Raw genomic sequence first — 19939 nt, forward strand, 5'->3', positions numbered from 1 at the left:
CATGTCTCTCATCAGAACCTCTGAGCTATTCCTGTTTCTCCAAGGAAAAGTCACAGCCCTTCCAATGGCCTGTGAGGCCCAGTGACCTAGACCCCATGCCCACCCATCACCACTCTGTGCTCACCTTCTGTCTGCTCTCACTCCCCTGCCCTGCTGGGCCTCTGCAAGGTAGCATGGCAGGCCTGTCTTCCCAGCAGGACTTTCTTACTCTTCTGCTCCAGGCACTTGCCCTACAGATCTCCTGGCTGATCTCCTCCCCCATTCGATCTTTACTCAAGGTTACTTCCTCAGTGAGGCCTCCAGGGACCATGCTCTGCAGCACTGCAAATCCCTTCACCTTCCCTCTTCCATGGGTACACTCTCTCTCTCCTGCTTTCCTTTTCTCAGTGGTACAGCTCACCATCTAACATATACTTTACTTGTTCATGCCTGTCTTCCTCCTTCCGCATTGCACCTTCTGTATCCCCAGTACCTAAAGCAGCACCTGTTTCACAATAATAAGCTCAATAAATAGGCATTGAATAAATGAATACATGCTTTTAAAGTGAAAGAGACAAAAGAAATGATACTTTTAACTCCACCTTAGCCAGTAAGGAAAGGAAGGGAATACCATAATGAAGTTTGATCTAAGAAACCTTACCTCTGGAAAACAGAATGGAGGTTCCTCAAAAGGTTGAAAATAGAGCTACTCTACGACCCAGCAATCACACTACTGGGTATTTACCTTAAAGATACAAATGTAGTGATCCGAAGGGGCACGTGTACCTGAATGTTTATAGCAGCAATGCCCACAATAGCCAAACTATGGAAAGAACCTAGATGTCCATCAACAGATGAATGGATAAAGAAGATGTGGTATATGAAATACTATGCAGCCATCAAAATAAATGAAATCTTGTCATTTGCAATGACATAGATGGAACTAGAGGGTATTATGCTGAGCGAAATAAGTCAATCAGAGAAAGGCAATCATCATATGATCTCTCTGATATGAGGAATTTGAGAGGCAGGGCAGAGGATTGTGGGGGATAGGGAAGGAAAAAAATGAAACAAGATGGGATCGGGCGGTAGACAAACCATAAGAGACTCTTAATCTCACGAAACAAATTGAGGGTTGCTGGGGAGAGTTGGGGGTATGGCGAGGGTGGTTGAGTTATGGACATTGTGGAGGGTATGTGCTATGGTGAGTGCTGTGAAATGTGTAAGCCTGATGATTCACAGACCTGTACCCTTGGGGCAAATAATACATTGTATATCAATAAAAAATAATAAATTTTAAAAAATAAAATTAAAATTAAAAAAAAGAAACCTCACCTTAAACTCTATAATGAATACTCCAGTTGGGACATTTCCTTTCGAGGGAGCCTGAGCTAGTTTGGAAATACTGGTTCGGATAGCTACTGAATGTGCCATACTCATTGTGCACATGTTTGTGTGACAACTCCCATTGGTTCTGTATCATGTTGCCTAGCAGAAGTGGGTTGAAATATAGCCTTAAAGTACAATTCCTCAAAAAGCCATTTCCCCATATGGTAACTATGAAAGTGGAATTTTGTATTACACATGTGCATAAAGACCCAAAATATTATTCCATTCTTTCTAGATGTCAAGAACTACATTCACATAATTTGAAAATGATAGTTTCATTGAGTTAGAATGAACAGTATTCATGAAGAAGAGGTTCTGTTCTGACCCATTTGAGTACAGTACACTTTTAGGTGTCATGAATGTGATTGGAGTAAAAAGTCCAAACAGCACCAAGGTGAACTAGTAATCAGATGAGAGGGATTTAAAAAAAAAAAAAAAAAGGCAGGAAATTTTGAGGTGTATCTCTTCTTAAATCTTTTTTTTTTTTTCTAATAGACACCAAATAGCTAAGTTAATGGTTCACAAGTATAATAATTTACGGCCCATTTGAGAAACTTAGTAACCCAAAACTTAATGGTAAACTAAGGGAAAATATTTGCTGAAATCTATTTCAAAATTTGTAATTTGGGTGGCACCTGAGTGGCTCAGTTGGCTAAGTGTCTGCCTTTCGGCTCAGGTCATGATCCCAGAGTCCTGAGATCAAGCCCCAAATTGGGTTCCTTGCTCAGTGGGGAATCTGCTTCTCCCTCTCCCTCTGCCCTTCCCCCTGCTCATGCTCTCTCTCTAATATATAATATCTTTTAAAATTCTTATAATTTTGAAGTTAAGTATTAATACTAGAGATGACTGATTTGATATAAACTAGCTGTTCCAAGATCAACAGACTGTAAGGGAAAAGATCCATACTCAAAAACATTGACAAGTAGTGGGATCTCAGAACTGCTGAGAGATTTAGAAGATTTTAGCCAATACCAAAATTTAGTATTGATGAATGGTATTTCTACATCTGGGCTTCTGTAGACTTCAGGAAGATCCCTAACCATCTACCTGCATCTCTGCTTTTGAGCACCAGACACAGAATTCATACTTGCCTCAGGGAATTCAATTTTTGGAATCATAACTACAAATCACCAGGAATACAGTGGGCAGGTGCCACCACGCATGACTGCATCACTGATGGCTCACCCAGCCATTGCAAGCCAACAGATATGCCTCCACTTAGCCAGAATGACATGTGAGAAATGAACAGTTGCATTAAAAAATAAGAAAGGGCTCTAAATTAGATTATCCCCTATCTGGTCAATGGAAATAAATGTAAGATACTTACAACAGACCTAACCCTCTGTTGTTTTTAATCTTGCTATCTTTTAGAATGTTTATGTTCTTGCTTATATTTCACTAAACCTTGTAGCCAACTGTAACTGCTGGATGATGGGTGTTCTGTGGTTCTTTCAAGCACCTAAACCTCCCTCCTTGTTACAGTTGTCAAAACGTTACAGCATTGTAGCTCCCAGTAACTTAATGCTTGAGTTTCATGTTTAATGGAAAATTGCTAAGCTTTGAAACTTACAGACAGCAGAATAATATGATGAAAAGATCATAGAAATTTGAAACAAACTTGCCCTTCGATTCTGAATATGATTTACTAGCTGTACAATTTAGTGTAAGTTATTTAATAACACAAACTCTCAATTTTCTCATCTTTGCAATGGGGTTAATAACAACTAGGGTTTTGTATCATACGAGATAAAGTTTGTGTGTTGGGATTGTAAAATGGCTACCAGCAAGTCCTAAGGCTAATTACTTTACTGTGGATGTACTGAATGTGAGAGGAAGTATCTTAAACTCAGCATTCCAAGCAAAGGTTGAGATGCTTGCTTACTGAGCAGGCTTAGATCACACGTTCAGCCCTGAGCCAGGCAAGGCAACTGGGGAACGTGATGTGTTGACTGACTAAGCCAACTGCTGTGCTACTCCTGAGACACATGGACCTCAAGTGAGTTTCCTTCTGGAGAGGAAGGGTTCTCCAGAGCAAAATCATGGAGATGTGACTACAAGAACCAGAATTAGAACCAGGGTCGTAAAACCCACTGATGTCCACTACAGTCAAAATGCGGGGTAGACAGTGAGGAAAATTAAGTTTTCTCCCCTGTCCTCATATTATACCAGAATGTGGTATCTTAGTTACTATTTCTTGATGTGGAATCACAAGGCATCTTCACAACAGACAGCAGCCCCTTTGGAGTCAGCTGTCACCTCACTAACATTTTCTACAAGCCCCCAAAGGCTCATGGACCACTTTGAGGGGTACAGACATTGCCCCTCACATTTCTCCCACAATGCCTTTTCTTAGTGGCATCCATTAACTTCACACATAGACATTCAACTCCTAAAGAATGGTTAAACCACCAGGGAAGAAGATTTTTAAAGAACAAAGTACAAACCCAGTAGGTGAATCAAAGGTACTGAAATACTTCACTCAGCTTGACTTGTTTTAAAGCTATTTTTCCATTTTCCTTCATCTATCTCCCAGATTTGCCCAATCACTTAAAACTTACAAACCCCTTTGACACCAGAGACTGTGTTTTATAAAATGCTTTTGGTATATTTACCCAGCACCTACTATGGTGCTAAGTACCCTGTAGACACCTATAAATGTTGGTGGGTGAGAATAATTCTATAGGATCACAGCGACAGAATCACTATTGCATAGTACTGTTTACAAAGTTTTGTTTAAGAATGCTGAAACATTTTTATTTGGAAGGAGATGTAGCGAAGGGTCTATTTTAAAAGAGGTAGGTATTTACTCTTGTCCTTAAAAGGTCATTTTTTAAGCAATCTGAAGCAAATTAAGCTTTGCACCCCCTTCGGGCTTTGTGGGGAGTTAGAAAGGGCGGTTGCCAGGGAAATCTGATTGGAAAACACCGATCAGACCTTGGGATCTGCACGTCGCGTAATTGTAATTTTCCTATTCTTGCTCTTTTTTTCTGCTTTTGCTATGAGAAGAGCAAGCTTAAAAGGCTACAGGGACATTTATGCCAAGTCGCATTTGTCAAGTTGAAAGCTGTGTGGAGCAGAAAAGCAGTTCTCCCCGCTGTAAAGAAGATGCAAAGGACCCGAGTGAGTAGGGAATCTGAGAGCTCACTAAAAGTGCTTAGAAGGCAGAGACATTCACGCCATTTCTGTAACAAGTTGTAGGCAGGCACTTGAAATCCAGGGGGAAGCCTCCTTACCACTGGGATGCATGCAGCCCCCCACAGCCATTCTTGAAAGACTTGGTTGTCCTTCAAGTTTTCTAGCTCCACCTCCCCAACTGTCCGACAACAGCAGTTGCTAAGGGCACCAGGAAACACTGAGAGAGCAAATACTGTTTTACTTCTTATTATCTTAAACCCTCTTCAACAGTGCTGGCAAATTAGTGACAAGATAATATTTATGCTGATTTCAATAGTTACATTTTATGTTTATTTTAGAAATAAAGTACAGTTGAATGGGAGCATGCCCTCCCTTCCCCCCCCCCCCCCCCATTTATTTTGTTCAGTCACTTAATCAATGTACATTCATCAGAGGCAGGGTGACATTAAAGTTTTGATGTCAGAAAAAGCCAGACTCCTACTCATTATTATGACCTTGAGAGTCATTTCTGCTTTTGGAGTCTAAGTTTTGTAGCAGTAAAACAGACAGAGTTAATGCCCATCTCATCAGATTGCTGGAAGTATTCACGTAACATAGATATCTCTTCCAGCCCTCTGAGGTTACCCCAGAAATGTCAGATTATTCTGTAAATATCAGATCCCTAGCTCTCCTTTCATACATACAGTTTTTCCTCCTCGTATTTACCCTTCTTCATCGAGCTCAGGTAAGACCAAGTCTGTTGATCTCCTCAGCCAGTCAAGCGCCCTCATCTACCCGGTTGCTTTAAGAGAAACACTCAATTGTTGAAGAGATCGACAGTTGCCAAGGAGTAGCCTTGCAAAGATCAACCTCTTATCGGTGGCCACCATTTTAATCACTGCTGTAACTTGCTACGTTGTCTTTATTCCCATCTCATCGATAAAACGCCTACCTTTTTTTTTTCTCCCTGTTTCTCTGGTTCCTGACAAATTAGAACTTTAAGTCCCACCTCAGCCTTAGAGGTTTTCCTCCCTAAACCTCTGCCATCCAGAACTGCTCACGGAAGTGCACTGACCTCCCCTGGTATATTTCAGGATATACGCTCCATTTCAGCTGTCCCAGCTTTCTAAGGGTCTGCATTCCTTTTGTGGCTCTCAGATTTCCCAAAATCTCACGCATTTTCATCCCTCCAAACCTCACCATCCAACCTCCCATCTCAAGATAATCTGCTCTCCAGGACTCACTCACACATGGCTTCATCTCCCAGCCATCATCTCTCAGACCATCATTGGCACAAAATGTCTGACTCTCTCTACATGTAGTTACACTCTACTGACTGCAGCCCAGCAAAAGTGGGGGACTGAAACCCCAAATCCCGTGGAAGAGCCTTTTAAAAGTAAGCCTTCTAATGTCTGAAATAGTACTTCTTATAACTTCTACTTAAAGGCTTGTAATCCTTTCTTTGCTTTATTAACATTTTTTTCCTCCAGACAGATCTGAAAACCATAGGGGGGAGGTTTTTTTTTTTCCTTACCTGAAATATGTATTCTTTAGGTTACCATAAAATAACAACTGTGACTCAAAAGACAGCCAAGATCTGAACATGGGGGGACCAGGGGAATCACTATCTGTGAAGAGTAGACCCTATTTTGGGTATAGTGTCACCCTATGCCAACTACTAAGCTCTCTGGACCTCAATTTCTATATTTGACAAGTTAAGATTATAATAATTCTTCTTATCCTTCAAGGTAGTTGTAAGGATGATAAGACATTATGTGAGCTTATGTTTTTTGCAAAAGCATGGCACAGATGAATGCTAATTATTATTATTAATTTGGTCACTATTAAATAGGAATATTAAGTTCTATGCTTTCTACCCTAGAATATATCCATTTCTTATTTTTATTTTCACACATGTTCTTTAAAAGGTGTTTGGTTCTAAGATGTATGTTTCTCATTTTAGCATCTTTGATATTGGAATGAATCATATAATCTAGGAAGGAATCATACTTAATTAGTTGGTGGCATTGATTCCTTAGTGGCACAAAAAAATATTAAGGGTTTTGCATTGGTAGCTTAGATTCAGGATAATGTGGCATTTGGATACTGGAGGAGGGCTGCAGATAGGCCAAAGTAAGGGCAGTTTGTCTATTCAAAATGGAAACTTTGTTAACCAAGTGGGGATACCCCCCCCCTAAAAAAATCAGCAAAATATTTGAGACCCTCAGAACAGAAGGTATTATCTTGGATCATATAACTTTTAAGAGTTCCCCAAGGGAAAGATTTTTCAAGGGCCCCTGGCTTATCATAGCTTTTGCTCATGGATCAACCAGAATGAGTGCAATCCTCTTTCAGCTGAGTTTGGAGAAACCTGAAGGGGGAAAATATTTGGCAGCACCAGAAGACAGTCTACTCTCAAAGATCCTAAAAGAGACAGAAGCACATTTTTGTGTTTGAAATTTTTATATTTTTATATAGGATAACATATATATTCCATCTGCTTATATTCTTATACTAGAACATCTGCTTTAATGAGTAGAAGATGGTCAGCTAAAATGCCACTGCTTTTTTAATCCCCAAGTTATTTATGGCTGGCCATACTTTAAAAGTAGCCATGAAGAGACAGATTTCTATTGTTTTCCTCAGATTTTAGTGGTCCTTGGAAGTTCAAAAACTATATTCACACTCATAATTTCTATTCATTATATATCTATTATCATCCTCATTTTAGAGATGGAAAAACTGAATCAAGGAGATAAAGTGACTTATCCAAGGTCACACACATTGAGTGAAAGTAAAGCTCAAATTGGAATTCATTCATTCACTTAGTATCACATTTACCCAGAAACCTATTCCCTTTCTGGCAATGTACTAGGCCCTAGAAATAGCCAGATTAACAGTAAGAAGCTTGCCCCCCTGCCCCCCGCTTACCTTTTCAGCCTCTCCCACACCTCTGTAACTCAGAGCTGCACAGAGCAGAAACTTCATGCAGTCCAGAGGTCCCCTAACTCCCACTCTTGGTCTGGACAGTTCTCATACATCTGGGTTTTAAAACAAACAAACAAACAAACAAACAAAACCTTTAAATACAAACACGGTTCCCAGGGAGGCTTTTCCCCCCCCAGGTTTTCTGCTTTGTGAACCAAAAGGAGGCATTTGGGATTCAATCACTGGGAAGCCAGGTAGGATTCTGGTGACCTAAAGGCTATAGGCTCCCCGTCTTGGTCCTGCAGAATAGAGATGAGACCCCAAGACAGATAGCTGGGAGTACTTCCTGATGAGAACTGTCACTTAAAAATAATGGAAGTAGATAGTCTATTAGGACTTTATGTTTTTACTTATTATATTTCAATTATTTCTGCTCCTCCTTTGAGGAAGAATATTGGAAGCAGGCATCTGAGTCTTCTTGGAAAGCTAATGTCATCCATCATGAGGGAGTGCCTGAGTGCTATACCAATAGGGCAGAGCTCCCCTAAAAGATCTTTACTGAGCATTCCCTGTGCACTTGTGGGCATTACCCCATTTAATCCATGCCTAACTCTCTGTGGGGTAGGAAACAGACAAGGAAATTGAGGCATATGCCTAGTTTCTGACACAGCAGGATCTTAGACGTGGGTAGTCTAGATGCAGAGCTCACATCTTTGAGTCCCCAGCAATACTGCTCCCCCCGTTTCAGTGAGCTTACCAAGTAATTAGAGAGATGACACAAAGACACATAAAACAAGTAGTGCCTATAAATGCCATTGTGTGATTAGGCACATTAAGTACGCAGAAGGACGGTGTGGATTAGGCTTGGGGCCCTAGAGTGTCCAATCCGACTATATAACTCGGCCCTTGTAACTTGACACCAGTCACAGTCAGTGCATAATGAATGGGCAGGGCTGTGTGCTGATAAAACTTCATCTACAAATACAGATGGCAAGCTGGATTTAGTCTGTAAGCCGCGGTTTGCTGACCCCTCATGTAGAGATACATGCTATAGATTTCATTAAAAACATCAGTTTACTCTGGAGCAGTCGGAAGGAGCTTTATAGTTGCTGAGTTTAGCCTGGCAGGAAGATTTGAGACTGATGTATAAGACCCTACCTGACCTGGCCCTGCACCCCTGGCCTCTCCTTGTATCACTTTCCCCTTGCTGGGTACTCTCCAGTCATTCTGGCATTTTCACTCACACGCTTATTCTGTTTTTGTCTTTGTTTTTTTAGATTTTATTTACTTGACAGAGATCGCAAGTAGGCAGAGAGGCAGGCAGAGAGAGGTGGGGGAAAGCAGGCTCCCTGATGAGCAGAGATAGGGGGCTCGATCCCAGGATCCTGAGATCATGACCTGAGCCAAAGGCAGAGGCTTTAACCCACTGAGCCACCCTGGTGCCCCTCCCAAGCTTAGTCTTACTCTAGAGACTCTGCACTGGCTGATCCTTTTGCCTGGGAGCTCTTCCCAGCTCTCTTCCAGGCTGGCTCCTTTGGTCAACAGATCTCCTCAGGAATATTATCGCTTTCCTAGTGGCTTTTCCGAGGAACAGGCTAAAGGAGTCCCCTTCCAGCCACATTGTTACATTAGCCCATCTTATTTTCCTAGTTCCATTTATGCTGAAATTATCTTGTTCATTGATTTGCATGCTTGACTATTATCTATCTCTTCCTGCACTGCTTCTAGAATGTCTGCTCCACAGCATGAGATCCATGTTTGTACTGTTCACTGCCATATATTCCTGGCACCCACACCAAGACTGCAAAAGAAACAAGCAAAAAATACTTGCAGATGTGAGGGAAGAAGGAGAGAGGCAAAGAGAGATGTGCAAGGAGACTGAGAAAATGCAAGCATGTCCACTGGGTCATGTTTCATTATCTCCTGTTCTGTAACTGAATAGACTACGGCTGTGATTAGAATGACCCATCATTCAGTGTCCATACACTTTTTCAATTAAGAAAACATCCTCATCCTGTAAATAGAGGGTGCTAGCACTTGGTTATGGTCATTCTTTGGCCAGAAGCAAGCCTTCCGTAATTCTGAACTGTGACATACAGTCTAAGTTATAGACTGGTTATTCCTGAAATAGAAAAATGCACTCTAGTCATCATTTTGTTTGATCAAAAATAAAGCTCCCTATCGGAATTTAATGCTTAAACATATGCATTAAAAAGCAAATAATCCTTTTTTCTCTAATTCATAACTACTGTTAAATCTAACACTTATTACATTGATTTTATTATTTTTTCTTTAAAATTTGTGTCCAACCACCTCCAGGGTTGGTGCAGACAAGCAGGACATCTGGCTGGCCTACAACCAACAAGCGTCTATTTGCTCCAACTTCCCCTCCTTAATAAGATTTCCATTCCCTCAAACTCCCAGGACCAGTAATACTGAAGACTTTCTCAGACAGCCGTAAGGTTGTTTCTTTGGATTTCCCCAAATTTTCTTCTTTCTGTGCAACTGGGGCAGATAGACACATCAACTTTTGGCTAGATCACAATAGTAGCTGTGCCCCATGATTTTCTGCTCTTTCCAATTAAAAGGCAGTAACATTTCACACTCAGGCCCCTTACAAATTGGCGTGCCTTCTTAGAAAACTATGGACCTGGTCACTGTCTCCCCTTTTGCTTTAGAGTTTAAAAGGGTCAGAATAAAAATTCTGGCTCAGTCATAGGAACTTCAGAGACACTATTTTTCTTCTCCAAGATCTTGATTTTCTGTTTCTTTACATTTTTCCTAGAACTGATTTCTGTATTATTGTATAGGTAATCTTGTTGTAAGCTACCTTTAGGTGTATGAATAATGCATTAATTTTTAAATCCCATTCCATACAACTTCTTAGCTTCTATCATTTGAAAACAGTTTCATTGAGAGGTATACAGATTAAATACTTTACAGTTGGTTCCCTTAGCAACAGTTGCGACCCATTGTTAGTGCAAACCCAAGTTCCTACCATAAACTAACTTTGGGAAAAACATCCAAACAGAAATTTGCTATGTTTCATTTCATAATTGATATGACCTCATACAAGTTTGTCTTTAGTCTCTGACATATTCCAGAGACCAATGTTTATTTATGAACTGTGAATCAGTACCAAGAAATGGTCAAGTGCTACATGCATCATCTGTGACCCTCAGCTATACCAACGTAATTTATAAAATGTAATTGCTAAGCCAATAATGAGGTTCTGAACATGATCATATTTTTCAGTGAGTCACCTTCCAACTGAAGGAAAACAAGGCTGTTCTAAACATCTATGATTTCACTAAGAAATCTTCCTTGTTGCTATAGTGATTTTGATGCTTTTTAGCTAAAAAAGTAAAAACTCTGCATTGTTATTACCATGATCAACAAACAGCAAATGGATCAGATGTAAGGGATTACAAGGTGGCATGGGACTACGGCTCTTTGGTTCTGTAGGTGCCACAGATCATAGCCCAGAAAGAGAGAAACAGTATCACATAGTGGTCAAGAGAACCAGGTTAGAACTCTGTACCTTCGTAGCTGAGACTTATGTGTCCCCACATGGGGCTTGACCTCATGACCCTGAGATCATGACCTGAGCCAAAATCAAGAGCTGGATGCTTAACCGATGCTAAGCCACCCACCAACCCCTTTATTCTGTTTTTAGGGAAACATCTATTCTCACTTTCTGGAATCTATAACATCTAGGAACCTGTGTCCAATATGTGTATGTGTCATTGTGAACAATTTTATGAATGCTTCTGAGTTAAAAATTCATATATTATTAATCATAAATTGAGGTTAAGTAAATTCTAACCTTTGGAGTCAAACCAAAATGCTTTGAATGCCAGTGCCATTATGTGTTCTTTTATTAGTTGTGTGTTCTTTGGCAAATTCTTTAAGTTCTCTGAGTTCTTGTTCCTTATCTGAGAAATACAGAGAAAAATTATGCAGAGTTGTTACGTTGATAAAAAAAAATCATGTAAGCAAATCCCTTTGCATAGTTAAATGTTAATGATGAAAGAATATATTATCTGCTGGATAATCAGTAAGTAGTTAGCATCAGAATATTAAATACCTGTTAACCTTCTCATTGAAACTTGGACAGTTCCCGGGAGCCCTTCCTGGCTACTCCTTCCCCATCACTATTACTGATAACTCCTACTTCTAGACTCTCTTTGGTGCATGTTCCATTTATGGCACCATATCTTAAACTTACTGATGGATTGATTTGGAACTGTTCCCAAATGTGTTTATGCTCTGTCTTCTCATTGCTGTTAAACCATATTAAGGGCCAAAACCAGCCTCCTTTGTTTTTTGGTTTCTTTTTTTTTTTAAGCCCTGTGCAGTGTTCTATGCACTGTGGACTGTTTGTTGCTTCCTAATGGATAAAAAGAGTGGTCATTATGCATTTCTTTTACTAAATGGAGGAGTTATGAGATCCTAGGTTGAGTCCATGTTGAAGTGGAAAATCTAAGTGGAACTGAAGAGAAAAACATAAAGAAGCCCTCTATAGCATAGTGTAGTGTTCCACTGAATTCAAAGGAAATGATTGTAGAAAAAGAAGGAGCAGTGTACTAAGAACATTATCTTATATGCTACCCCCAAAGTGGGGACTTAGAATAGGATCCAGCAAAGCAAGAGGAAAAGAACAATTCAGATAAGTAGCTGTAACAGGTAAGTAGAGAAACTCTTCAGGGGTGGGGTGTGCATGCGTGTGTGTGTGTGTGTGTGTGTGTGTGTGTGTGTGTGTGTGTGTGTATACAGAGGCAAGGAAAATTTAAATTAAGAAAAGGCCACTTGCTTTCATGTGATCACTGGAAACCTTTAAAGACTGCTTTAAGCAGATCTATGGAAGATGAATACAAATTAAGAGGGGTTTTGAAAGAATAGGTTATTGAGAAGTCCATGTAGCTGATTTAGGAAGAAGAGAGATTCTATACAAGACAGTACAGATGGAAGGTGTGAGGAGGATAAAACTGAGCAATTCTTACATTTTAAATGACAGTTGACAACAAATAATTGAAAAGTTCAAATAAAACTGTTCTCCTTTCCAATAGTATTCTTATTCAAATTATTTCTTGAAATTCTTATTCTTATTAGCATGAGAAAAATTAGAAGTAAATCAAAGCCAATGGTTTTAATTTTTCCTAATACACAGGATGTTTTAAAGATTAGGACATGGATTTTCATGGATTAAAATGTTTTTAAACCAATTATAGTGAAACAGCATTAATGAGAAATGAATCTCTGAAGTTTTAGATAATTTATCTATATTACCCATATTCAGGGTCAACCAAAAAAGAACAAAAGGAAAGGAAAGTATAGGATTTTATTAAAAATGAATTATCTGTTTTCTTTGTGAATAGGTTCCTCAGGATGACTGGACAGGGTACACCCCTCGAGGTAAAGACGACGAAATTCCATGCCGAAGAATGCGGAGTGGCAGCTACATCAAGGCCATGGGGGATGAAGACAGTGGTGACTCTGACACAAGTCCCAAGCCTTCTCCCAAAGTTGCTGCACGAAGAGAAAGCTATCTCAAAGCTACTCAGCCATCCCTTACAGAACTCACCACACTCAAGTAAGTGATTCTAATGCTCTACTTCCAGTAGTCCAGCTCCTTACTTTAGCACCTAGAAGCAGATAGTGTGACTCCTAGAGTAATCAGGACAGAGTACACCCTACAGATGGAGCAGTGCAATGTACTGAATGGTCTATTGATTTTGACCTAGGGTCTGACATGTGTATCCAGTGCCTCAAAGACACGGGCATCCAGGTGCGTTCTGCAGAAATCGTAAACTGAACCCCAAAACCCAAGAAGAAGAGTTTGAAACAATCCAGAATGGCTTTTGAAAATGAATTAAGACTTCTGGTCAATGAAAAGATCCATGTCTTTCAACTCTCAGATGTTTCCTTAACCACTAAATCTTCAGGGCAACTCTTCCTTCTAAGACCCTTCAGTTTTTCAGATAATTGAGTAATATAATAGGGCAGATGATCTTGGAGAGACTTGTAGAAAGTGGCTATGCTTAAAAATTGAGTCATATGTGAAGGTTCTTGATACAGGTTTTTAATTTGGACACTAAATACATAGAATTTTTAAGACCTTGAAAATGGTTTTTGGGGAGCTCCTGGCTGGCTCAGTCAGTGGAACATGTGACTTTTTTTTTTTTTTAAGATTTTATTTATTTATTTGACAGAGAGAGAAATCACAAGTAGGTGGAGAGGCAGGCAGAGAAAGAGAGAGGAGGAAGCAGGCTCCCTGCTGAGCAGAGAGCCTGATGCGGGACTCGATCCCAGGACCCTGAGACCATGACCTGAGCTGAAGGCAGAGTCTTTAACCCACTGATTCACCCAGGTGCCCCAGAACATATGACTCTTAATCTCAAGGTTATCAATCTGAGCCTCACATTTGGTGTGGAGATTACTTAAAAATAAAATCTTTAAAAAAATTATTTTTGGTTTTGAAAAATACAGTTATAAGTAGTCCTCACTTCCATTTGTGCTATTTGTAAATTGAAAACATCACTACAGAAGAAACTACTGAAATTGATTATTTTAAACAAGACCTGATTAAATTTTAATATTATGCATGGAGAGTAAATCAGAACCTTGGACTATATCAGGACTTGGATCATCATTTGAAAAATATGAATAATTGGCATTTTTAAGTGCCTTTTCCCATATTTTGAGGGAATACATACTACCATTCATGCAGTCATATTATGCTATAAAATAAAATATTAAAAGACGGAGCACCTGGGTGGCTCAGATGGTTAAGCGTCTGCCTTCAGCTCAGGTCATGATCTCCAGGTCCTGGGATCAAGCCCCATGTCAGGCTCCCTGCTCAGTGGGGAGTCCGCTTCTCTCTCTCTGCCTCTCCACCTGCTTGTGCTCTCTCTGTCTCTTTCTCAGATGAATAAATGAAATCTTTAAAAAAAAAAAAATTAAAAGACAAAATAAATAGAAAAAGGCCAAAGATGTCAGCCTAAGGAAAATAAACTAGATTATTAACAGAGAACACTGAAAAACAGTGTACTCTTTTCGATGAAAACATTTAAATAGCAAAATGCACTACATCTTAAATAAGTGGACAAAGGGAGTCCCCTCATGAATTTTTTTTTCAAGGTAGCAGTGGAACCTCTCCAGGTCATTTCAATAAAAAGTTACTACCAATGGCATTAATGAGCCAACCCAACAAAGTAGCTCTTCTTTCTTTCCTTCGGCTTCCAGTTGCCCTTTCTCTTTGCCTTGATTACTGCAGGTACTGGTTTTCTAGGGCTGCATCCCAAAGTCCCACAAACTGAGTGGCTTGAAACAACACACACTTGTAATGTCACAGTTCTGGAAACTAGAAGTCTGACATCCAGGTGTAAGCTGGGCCCACGATCCTTGGTAAGGACAATCCTTCCTGGCCTCTTCCCAGCTTCTGGTTGTGGCCGGCAATCGATGGCATTCTTTGGCTTCTGGTTGCTGTACTTCAATCTCTGCCTCTGTCATCACATGGCCTTCTCCCTTCTGGGTCTTCCCACAGCTGTCTTATGACACCACTCATATTAGATTAGAACCCTCCCTAATGACCTCATCTTAACTTGATTAAATCAGCAAACCCCAAATAAGGTCATGTTCACAGGTACTGGGAGTTAGGACTTTGATCTATGTGGGGAATGTAAGTCAACCCATAACACTGCCACACAAGGTCAAAGTAGATCAAGGATATGAAAAATAGAAATAGGTTTTTGTTGTACTTTGGCACACTTCACAGAGGCTCAGAAAATTAAATATATATCCAGTCTGAAAAAAAAAAAAAATTTTTTTAAACTGGATTTGTAATAAAGGCAGTCTGCCAAGGTGGTTTAAAATCAGGGTGGCCAAGGATAACTTCTGGCAAATATCATCTATGGACTTTAAAATATCTCTCCACTAGAGACAATAATAGGCAGACACAGCCATGGTGTTAATTAACATCCTCCAGAAGAAGCAAAAGAGGGAATGCTTTGGGCAAGAAAGTCATTTAGACCTTCAAGAGCTCAGTTCCTCAAGAAGCAGTGGGACTCTGCAACCTTCAGAGTCCCTTCCGCCACTTTTGTATCCTGTTAGTTGATCTATCAAGATGCATTTGTCACATCAGCTGAATGACATGTGATGTCTCAGGTGATGAGACACAGGGATTGCCGCTGCTCACAGTAATACCCAGGTGAGAGGATCACAGAAAGGAGTGGAGCACAAGAAAGCTGAGGGGAGTGCTCTGACAACGCTGAGGACTGGGGTAGGTGCAGAAGTCACCTACAATTATGCCTTGGGCTACTCCCCTCACAGCTTCAGGCCTGTAGGTGATCTGCTCTGAAGTCATTAGAACTCTTTGCTTTTCATTTTGCTTCCTACATAGTATCATCTTCCTTTCAAGCCCAGGCCCTATTTTTACAACCATCATATATTTCTTTGCTCCAAAGTTTTAAGAGCAGCAGTTTTTAAGAGTTTTAAGAAAAAGACAAACACAGATAGTGGCCAAGCTGTTGGTAGAGAAGGCCAGCTACTTCAGACACTGAAAACAGTCATAGAGCTGAGTTGAGTTAGTGACTATTTTCCTCCTCCAAACCTACAGAAATTCAAAATGGCAACCACTTTACTGGGGGATCCCTATAAATTGAGAAATTTTTTTCCTTATTCAAGAAGAAATTTCACCAAACCATCTCTATTCTTTAGCAAACAAGACAACATCTGACTGTCATTCAAATATACCTTTATTCTCTCTGCTACCATCCTATTCCCCAGGCTTATTTCACATAGTTTTGTTTGTCTCCATTCATTCCTCTTTGACCTGGTTTAGGGATTCCATTCTTCTCTACAGTCTACCTATTATGCTTCCATCACACTCAACTACAGATGATTCCTAGTGAGTTCTAGTTTAATGGTATTTAAGGAGGCATGTAAGAAGACAAGGGAAATATACTATGGAGGCAAAAAATTCAAACATGACATGACTTATAATCACTGCTGTCTTTTGTTCCTTAATGATGTTTTGACTCAAGACCATTATTTCTCTAGAAGTTTGAAGCATTCAGTCCCTCATGAGAAAAAAAAAGAAAGATCCCATATCCTGGAATTCTAGTTCCCCAAAAAAGAAAACTATATTTTTGTTCTTACTTCTTTGACATTTAAGTCAATTTTTTTTCCTCCTTCCTCCTCAGCAATTCACAGCTTTAGGGATGAATCATAGCCATGAACTAAGATAACTAAAATTAGCCAAGTGAGATTGGGGCAACATTTTGTTTGAGGTTTTCAACTCCTATCTTCTGTCAGAAATGCTGGAGAGAAAGCACTCCTGTACTTTCTTACATTGTTTTTCTCTTTTCTATTTTTATAAAGGCATCTTGAGGGTTTATTTACGTCACTTACATAATTTATTTATTATGTACTAAGGTCGAACATTCTAGAGTCATGAGCAGGCTTCAGACAGGGAACTCCATCTTTGGGCCACAAAATTCTTGTAGCTACTCACTGAGAACCATTATATCTTTCATTTCCTTGTTTCTCTTCACAGCTGGTAACCAATCCTTTCACCTCACCACTAGCTTTGCTTTCTTCCTTTGGTATTAGCTAACAATGAACTTGAAATGAATCATCACCCAAGAATATTAGTATTTTCAAATAATAACTTCTAAATGCTTAATAGTAAATTCTCAGGCAAGTCAAGGAGAGATTTGGGGGCCAGAATTCCCCTAAACCTCTCCACACTTTGGCTCTGATGCATTTAAGTCTTAGTTGGATTTGTTATGGCTTGCTATTTATTCTAGCATTGAGACTACTTCCTGCTAAAACCATGTCCAAATCCCATCTTGGACTTTTCCCTCCCAATATTCTGCAGAAAGCACTTTTTTTAAAAGTGCGCTGGCATTTAAAAGATTCTAAAGTTATTTTCAACTATCCATTAATCCTAGGCAAATAACACTTTAAAATTTCTTCATACATCTTTATCCCTTCATCCAAGCACTAAGAAAAACTTCCTCCTGGAAGAAACAATCTCTAACATTATAGACTTTGAAAGGCCTCTGGAATTGGCAAGGAGGGCCCCAGATTTCTATGCATGTTTGGATTTGCGGGTGACAAGTTAGACGGAGCTCTAGCAATTTTGATAAACTATCTAACAAAAGGTTTCAAGAAGGTTCACATTCAGTCCTAAATGTCTTGAAGATAGATAGTTTTCTGTTTTCAGGATGGCTAATCCTCTTAATCTTCATTCTTTTCCTGATCCTGAACACTTTTCTTTTTCTTTTTCTTTCTTTTTTTTTTTTACATAAATTGTGGAATAGTGAATAGCTGTGTGACGTTGGCAACTGGCTTAATGTCTCTCAGCCCTACCCCCAACACACAAGTAAACTAAATGAGAGGCTCAGGCTCTTAGCATGGATGGTACCACTGAGACAACTCCCATCATAAACCCCCCACCACCACCCCCTAACTTCTAGGCCTGTGGCAGACGGCATCAGCCAATCCCTGCATTAATTAAGGATGCCAGTACCCTTCCCACTGAACACAGATCTGGTTTCAAAATGCTTCTCAACACAATTCTCCAGTCCTCACTTCTCACTGACTGGTGATGCCACCGGGTACTGTCTCCCATCCACGTGGTCTCTAAGAGAACTTTCAGCACTACAGTAGGTCATTGTAAGGATGAGGCACAGAAGATCTGGGAGTTCACAGTGTAAAGACAAAAGGAGCGGTATTGGTAAATAAAATAATTTGAGAAAAGATAGATGGGGTATTCTTCTACAACTTTAATTCCAGAAATTTAAGAATGAATCCATTTTTTATCAGGAACCCAAAACAAGCTTCTTGATAGAGTCTCTGTTTTTGGTTATCTTTGTATAAACTTCTTGTTCCCTTTTTTCTCTCTAGACACACTGTGTCCTCTGCCAGTTCCCCACATTCCAGAGGCTCCTCCTGCCCACCTATAGTTCCTCAGTTCCATCTCTCCCCAGAAAAAGGGGAACTGGGATATATGAACATGAGAACATTGATATTTTTTTCCTAAGGATATAAACCATGTTTAAGAACATGCCCATATATATCATCCCATCTTTGTCCTAAATGGTATGAAATGTCTCTATTTTCCTTTGTTGTCATTTTCCCCAAATGCTTTGACACTCCTCTCCTACCTGACCCTCTGTATAATTTTACATATAACAGCAGACGCTCTTTACAGTGGAAGAAAGAACAGAATAACACAACCTGACACCACAATATTGTGACTATAATTCAGCGATATAAGCTCAAGATAGGTTCCCATCCTTTCCCCACCACAGTACTTTCTTCTATTATTCTATCTTCACAACTCCCCACCCCCAGCTTCCAAAATGAAAAGAAATGGAAAACATTTAAAACTAAAACTCATTTTAGAAATAAGCCTCATTGAAAAACTAAACAAACAGTAACTGGTACAAGAAATTGCCAGTTATATTCAGCTTAGATCACCATTCCCAGCTTAAGAAAAACCAATTCCTCTTTGGGGTATGAATGCCCTCCTCCAAATGAGATGGGTGTGTGTGAGCTCTGTAGTCTGTACCATATCCAGGTCTCTTGTGATGTAATTGCTTATAGAAAAGCCTCTTTGGGAAGGAAACTTGCATAGATTGGCCTGTCCCTACAAGGATCATGACCCCAGAGGAAAGAACTTGTGTCTTTTGTCTCTGTGAGGGAGGTGGAAGAATGAAGAGAAATTCTGACACATTTTAGAGAAAGGAAGGAGATTTTAAAACACTGAAGAGAGATTTAAGTTTTAATGTTCTAAATGCCTGAGTGCTAAGGGCTCTACATTCCTTTTTTTTTTTTTAATCACCATAACTCTAAAAATGAGCTTTTCCACACTTTACAAATGAAGAATCTACATCTCAGGGAGATTAAATAACTTGTCCACGGTTATATGTCAACTAACCATCAAAGGTAAGATTGGAGGCCAGGCATTGAAAGCAGAAAGGATAAGAAGTTGAAACATGGCATGATAGGTTTTCCCAGACCACAGAGAGGGGGTACATCAGAGGGCTCAGCCCAGAGGAGAAAAGGAAGGTCCCCCGGATATGGACACTTGAGAAGTGGCACCCAGGAAAAGAGCTGAGAAAGCAGATTAGATGGTGGGGGCAGGGTGTGGTGTCAGAGGCTGCAGTGAGGTACATCCTGGCCCTGAAGGTCCTGCAGGCTCACAGGCAGCTCGAACACCAAGGGCTCTGAAAGCATTTTGATCCGGGCTTGCCCTGGGGTGAAAGAAGGAAGGACCAAAAGACCAATGGATCAGAGATAAAGGAGGCATTGGCTGAAGGAGGTTACAGGGAGAAGTGATAGGCTCTTAGAAGCCCGGATGCAGCTCCTTCTGGACTATGGGACTATGTAATAACAAACCCTGTCCCTATATCTGTTCCATGGCTGTATGGTATATAACCTGAACTACCTTCTCAGGACCCAGCAACTCCCCAAAGACTGGAGAAATGTGAGCAGGGGAAAACCCCCAAAGAAAGTTCTG

The 19939-nt window shown here is 40.0% G+C and overlaps 1 protein-coding gene across 6 annotated transcripts in view; it reads left to right on the top strand.

Annotated features, from left to right (window-relative positions):
• LOC111142569 (DLG associated protein 1) overlaps positions 1-19939 on the top strand; it is a 328275-nt gene that overhangs the window by 65906 nt on the left and 242430 nt on the right. For all 6 annotated transcript variants that reach the window (XM_022495839.1, XM_022495840.1, XM_022495842.1 and 3 more), the window contains exon 2: positions 12789-13003. In XM_022495839.1, coding sequence (XP_022351547.1) covers positions 12789-13003 — 215 coding nt within the window. The remainder of the gene's footprint in view (positions 1-12788; positions 13004-19939) is intronic.

The sequence above is a fragment of the Enhydra lutris genome, unplaced genomic scaffold (genome assembly GCF_002288905.1).
Source record: "Enhydra lutris kenyoni isolate GAN:26980312 unplaced genomic scaffold, ASM228890v2 scaffoldscaffold8, whole genome shotgun sequence".
NCBI classification, from domain to species: Eukaryota; Metazoa; Chordata; class Mammalia; order Carnivora; family Mustelidae; genus Enhydra; species Enhydra lutris.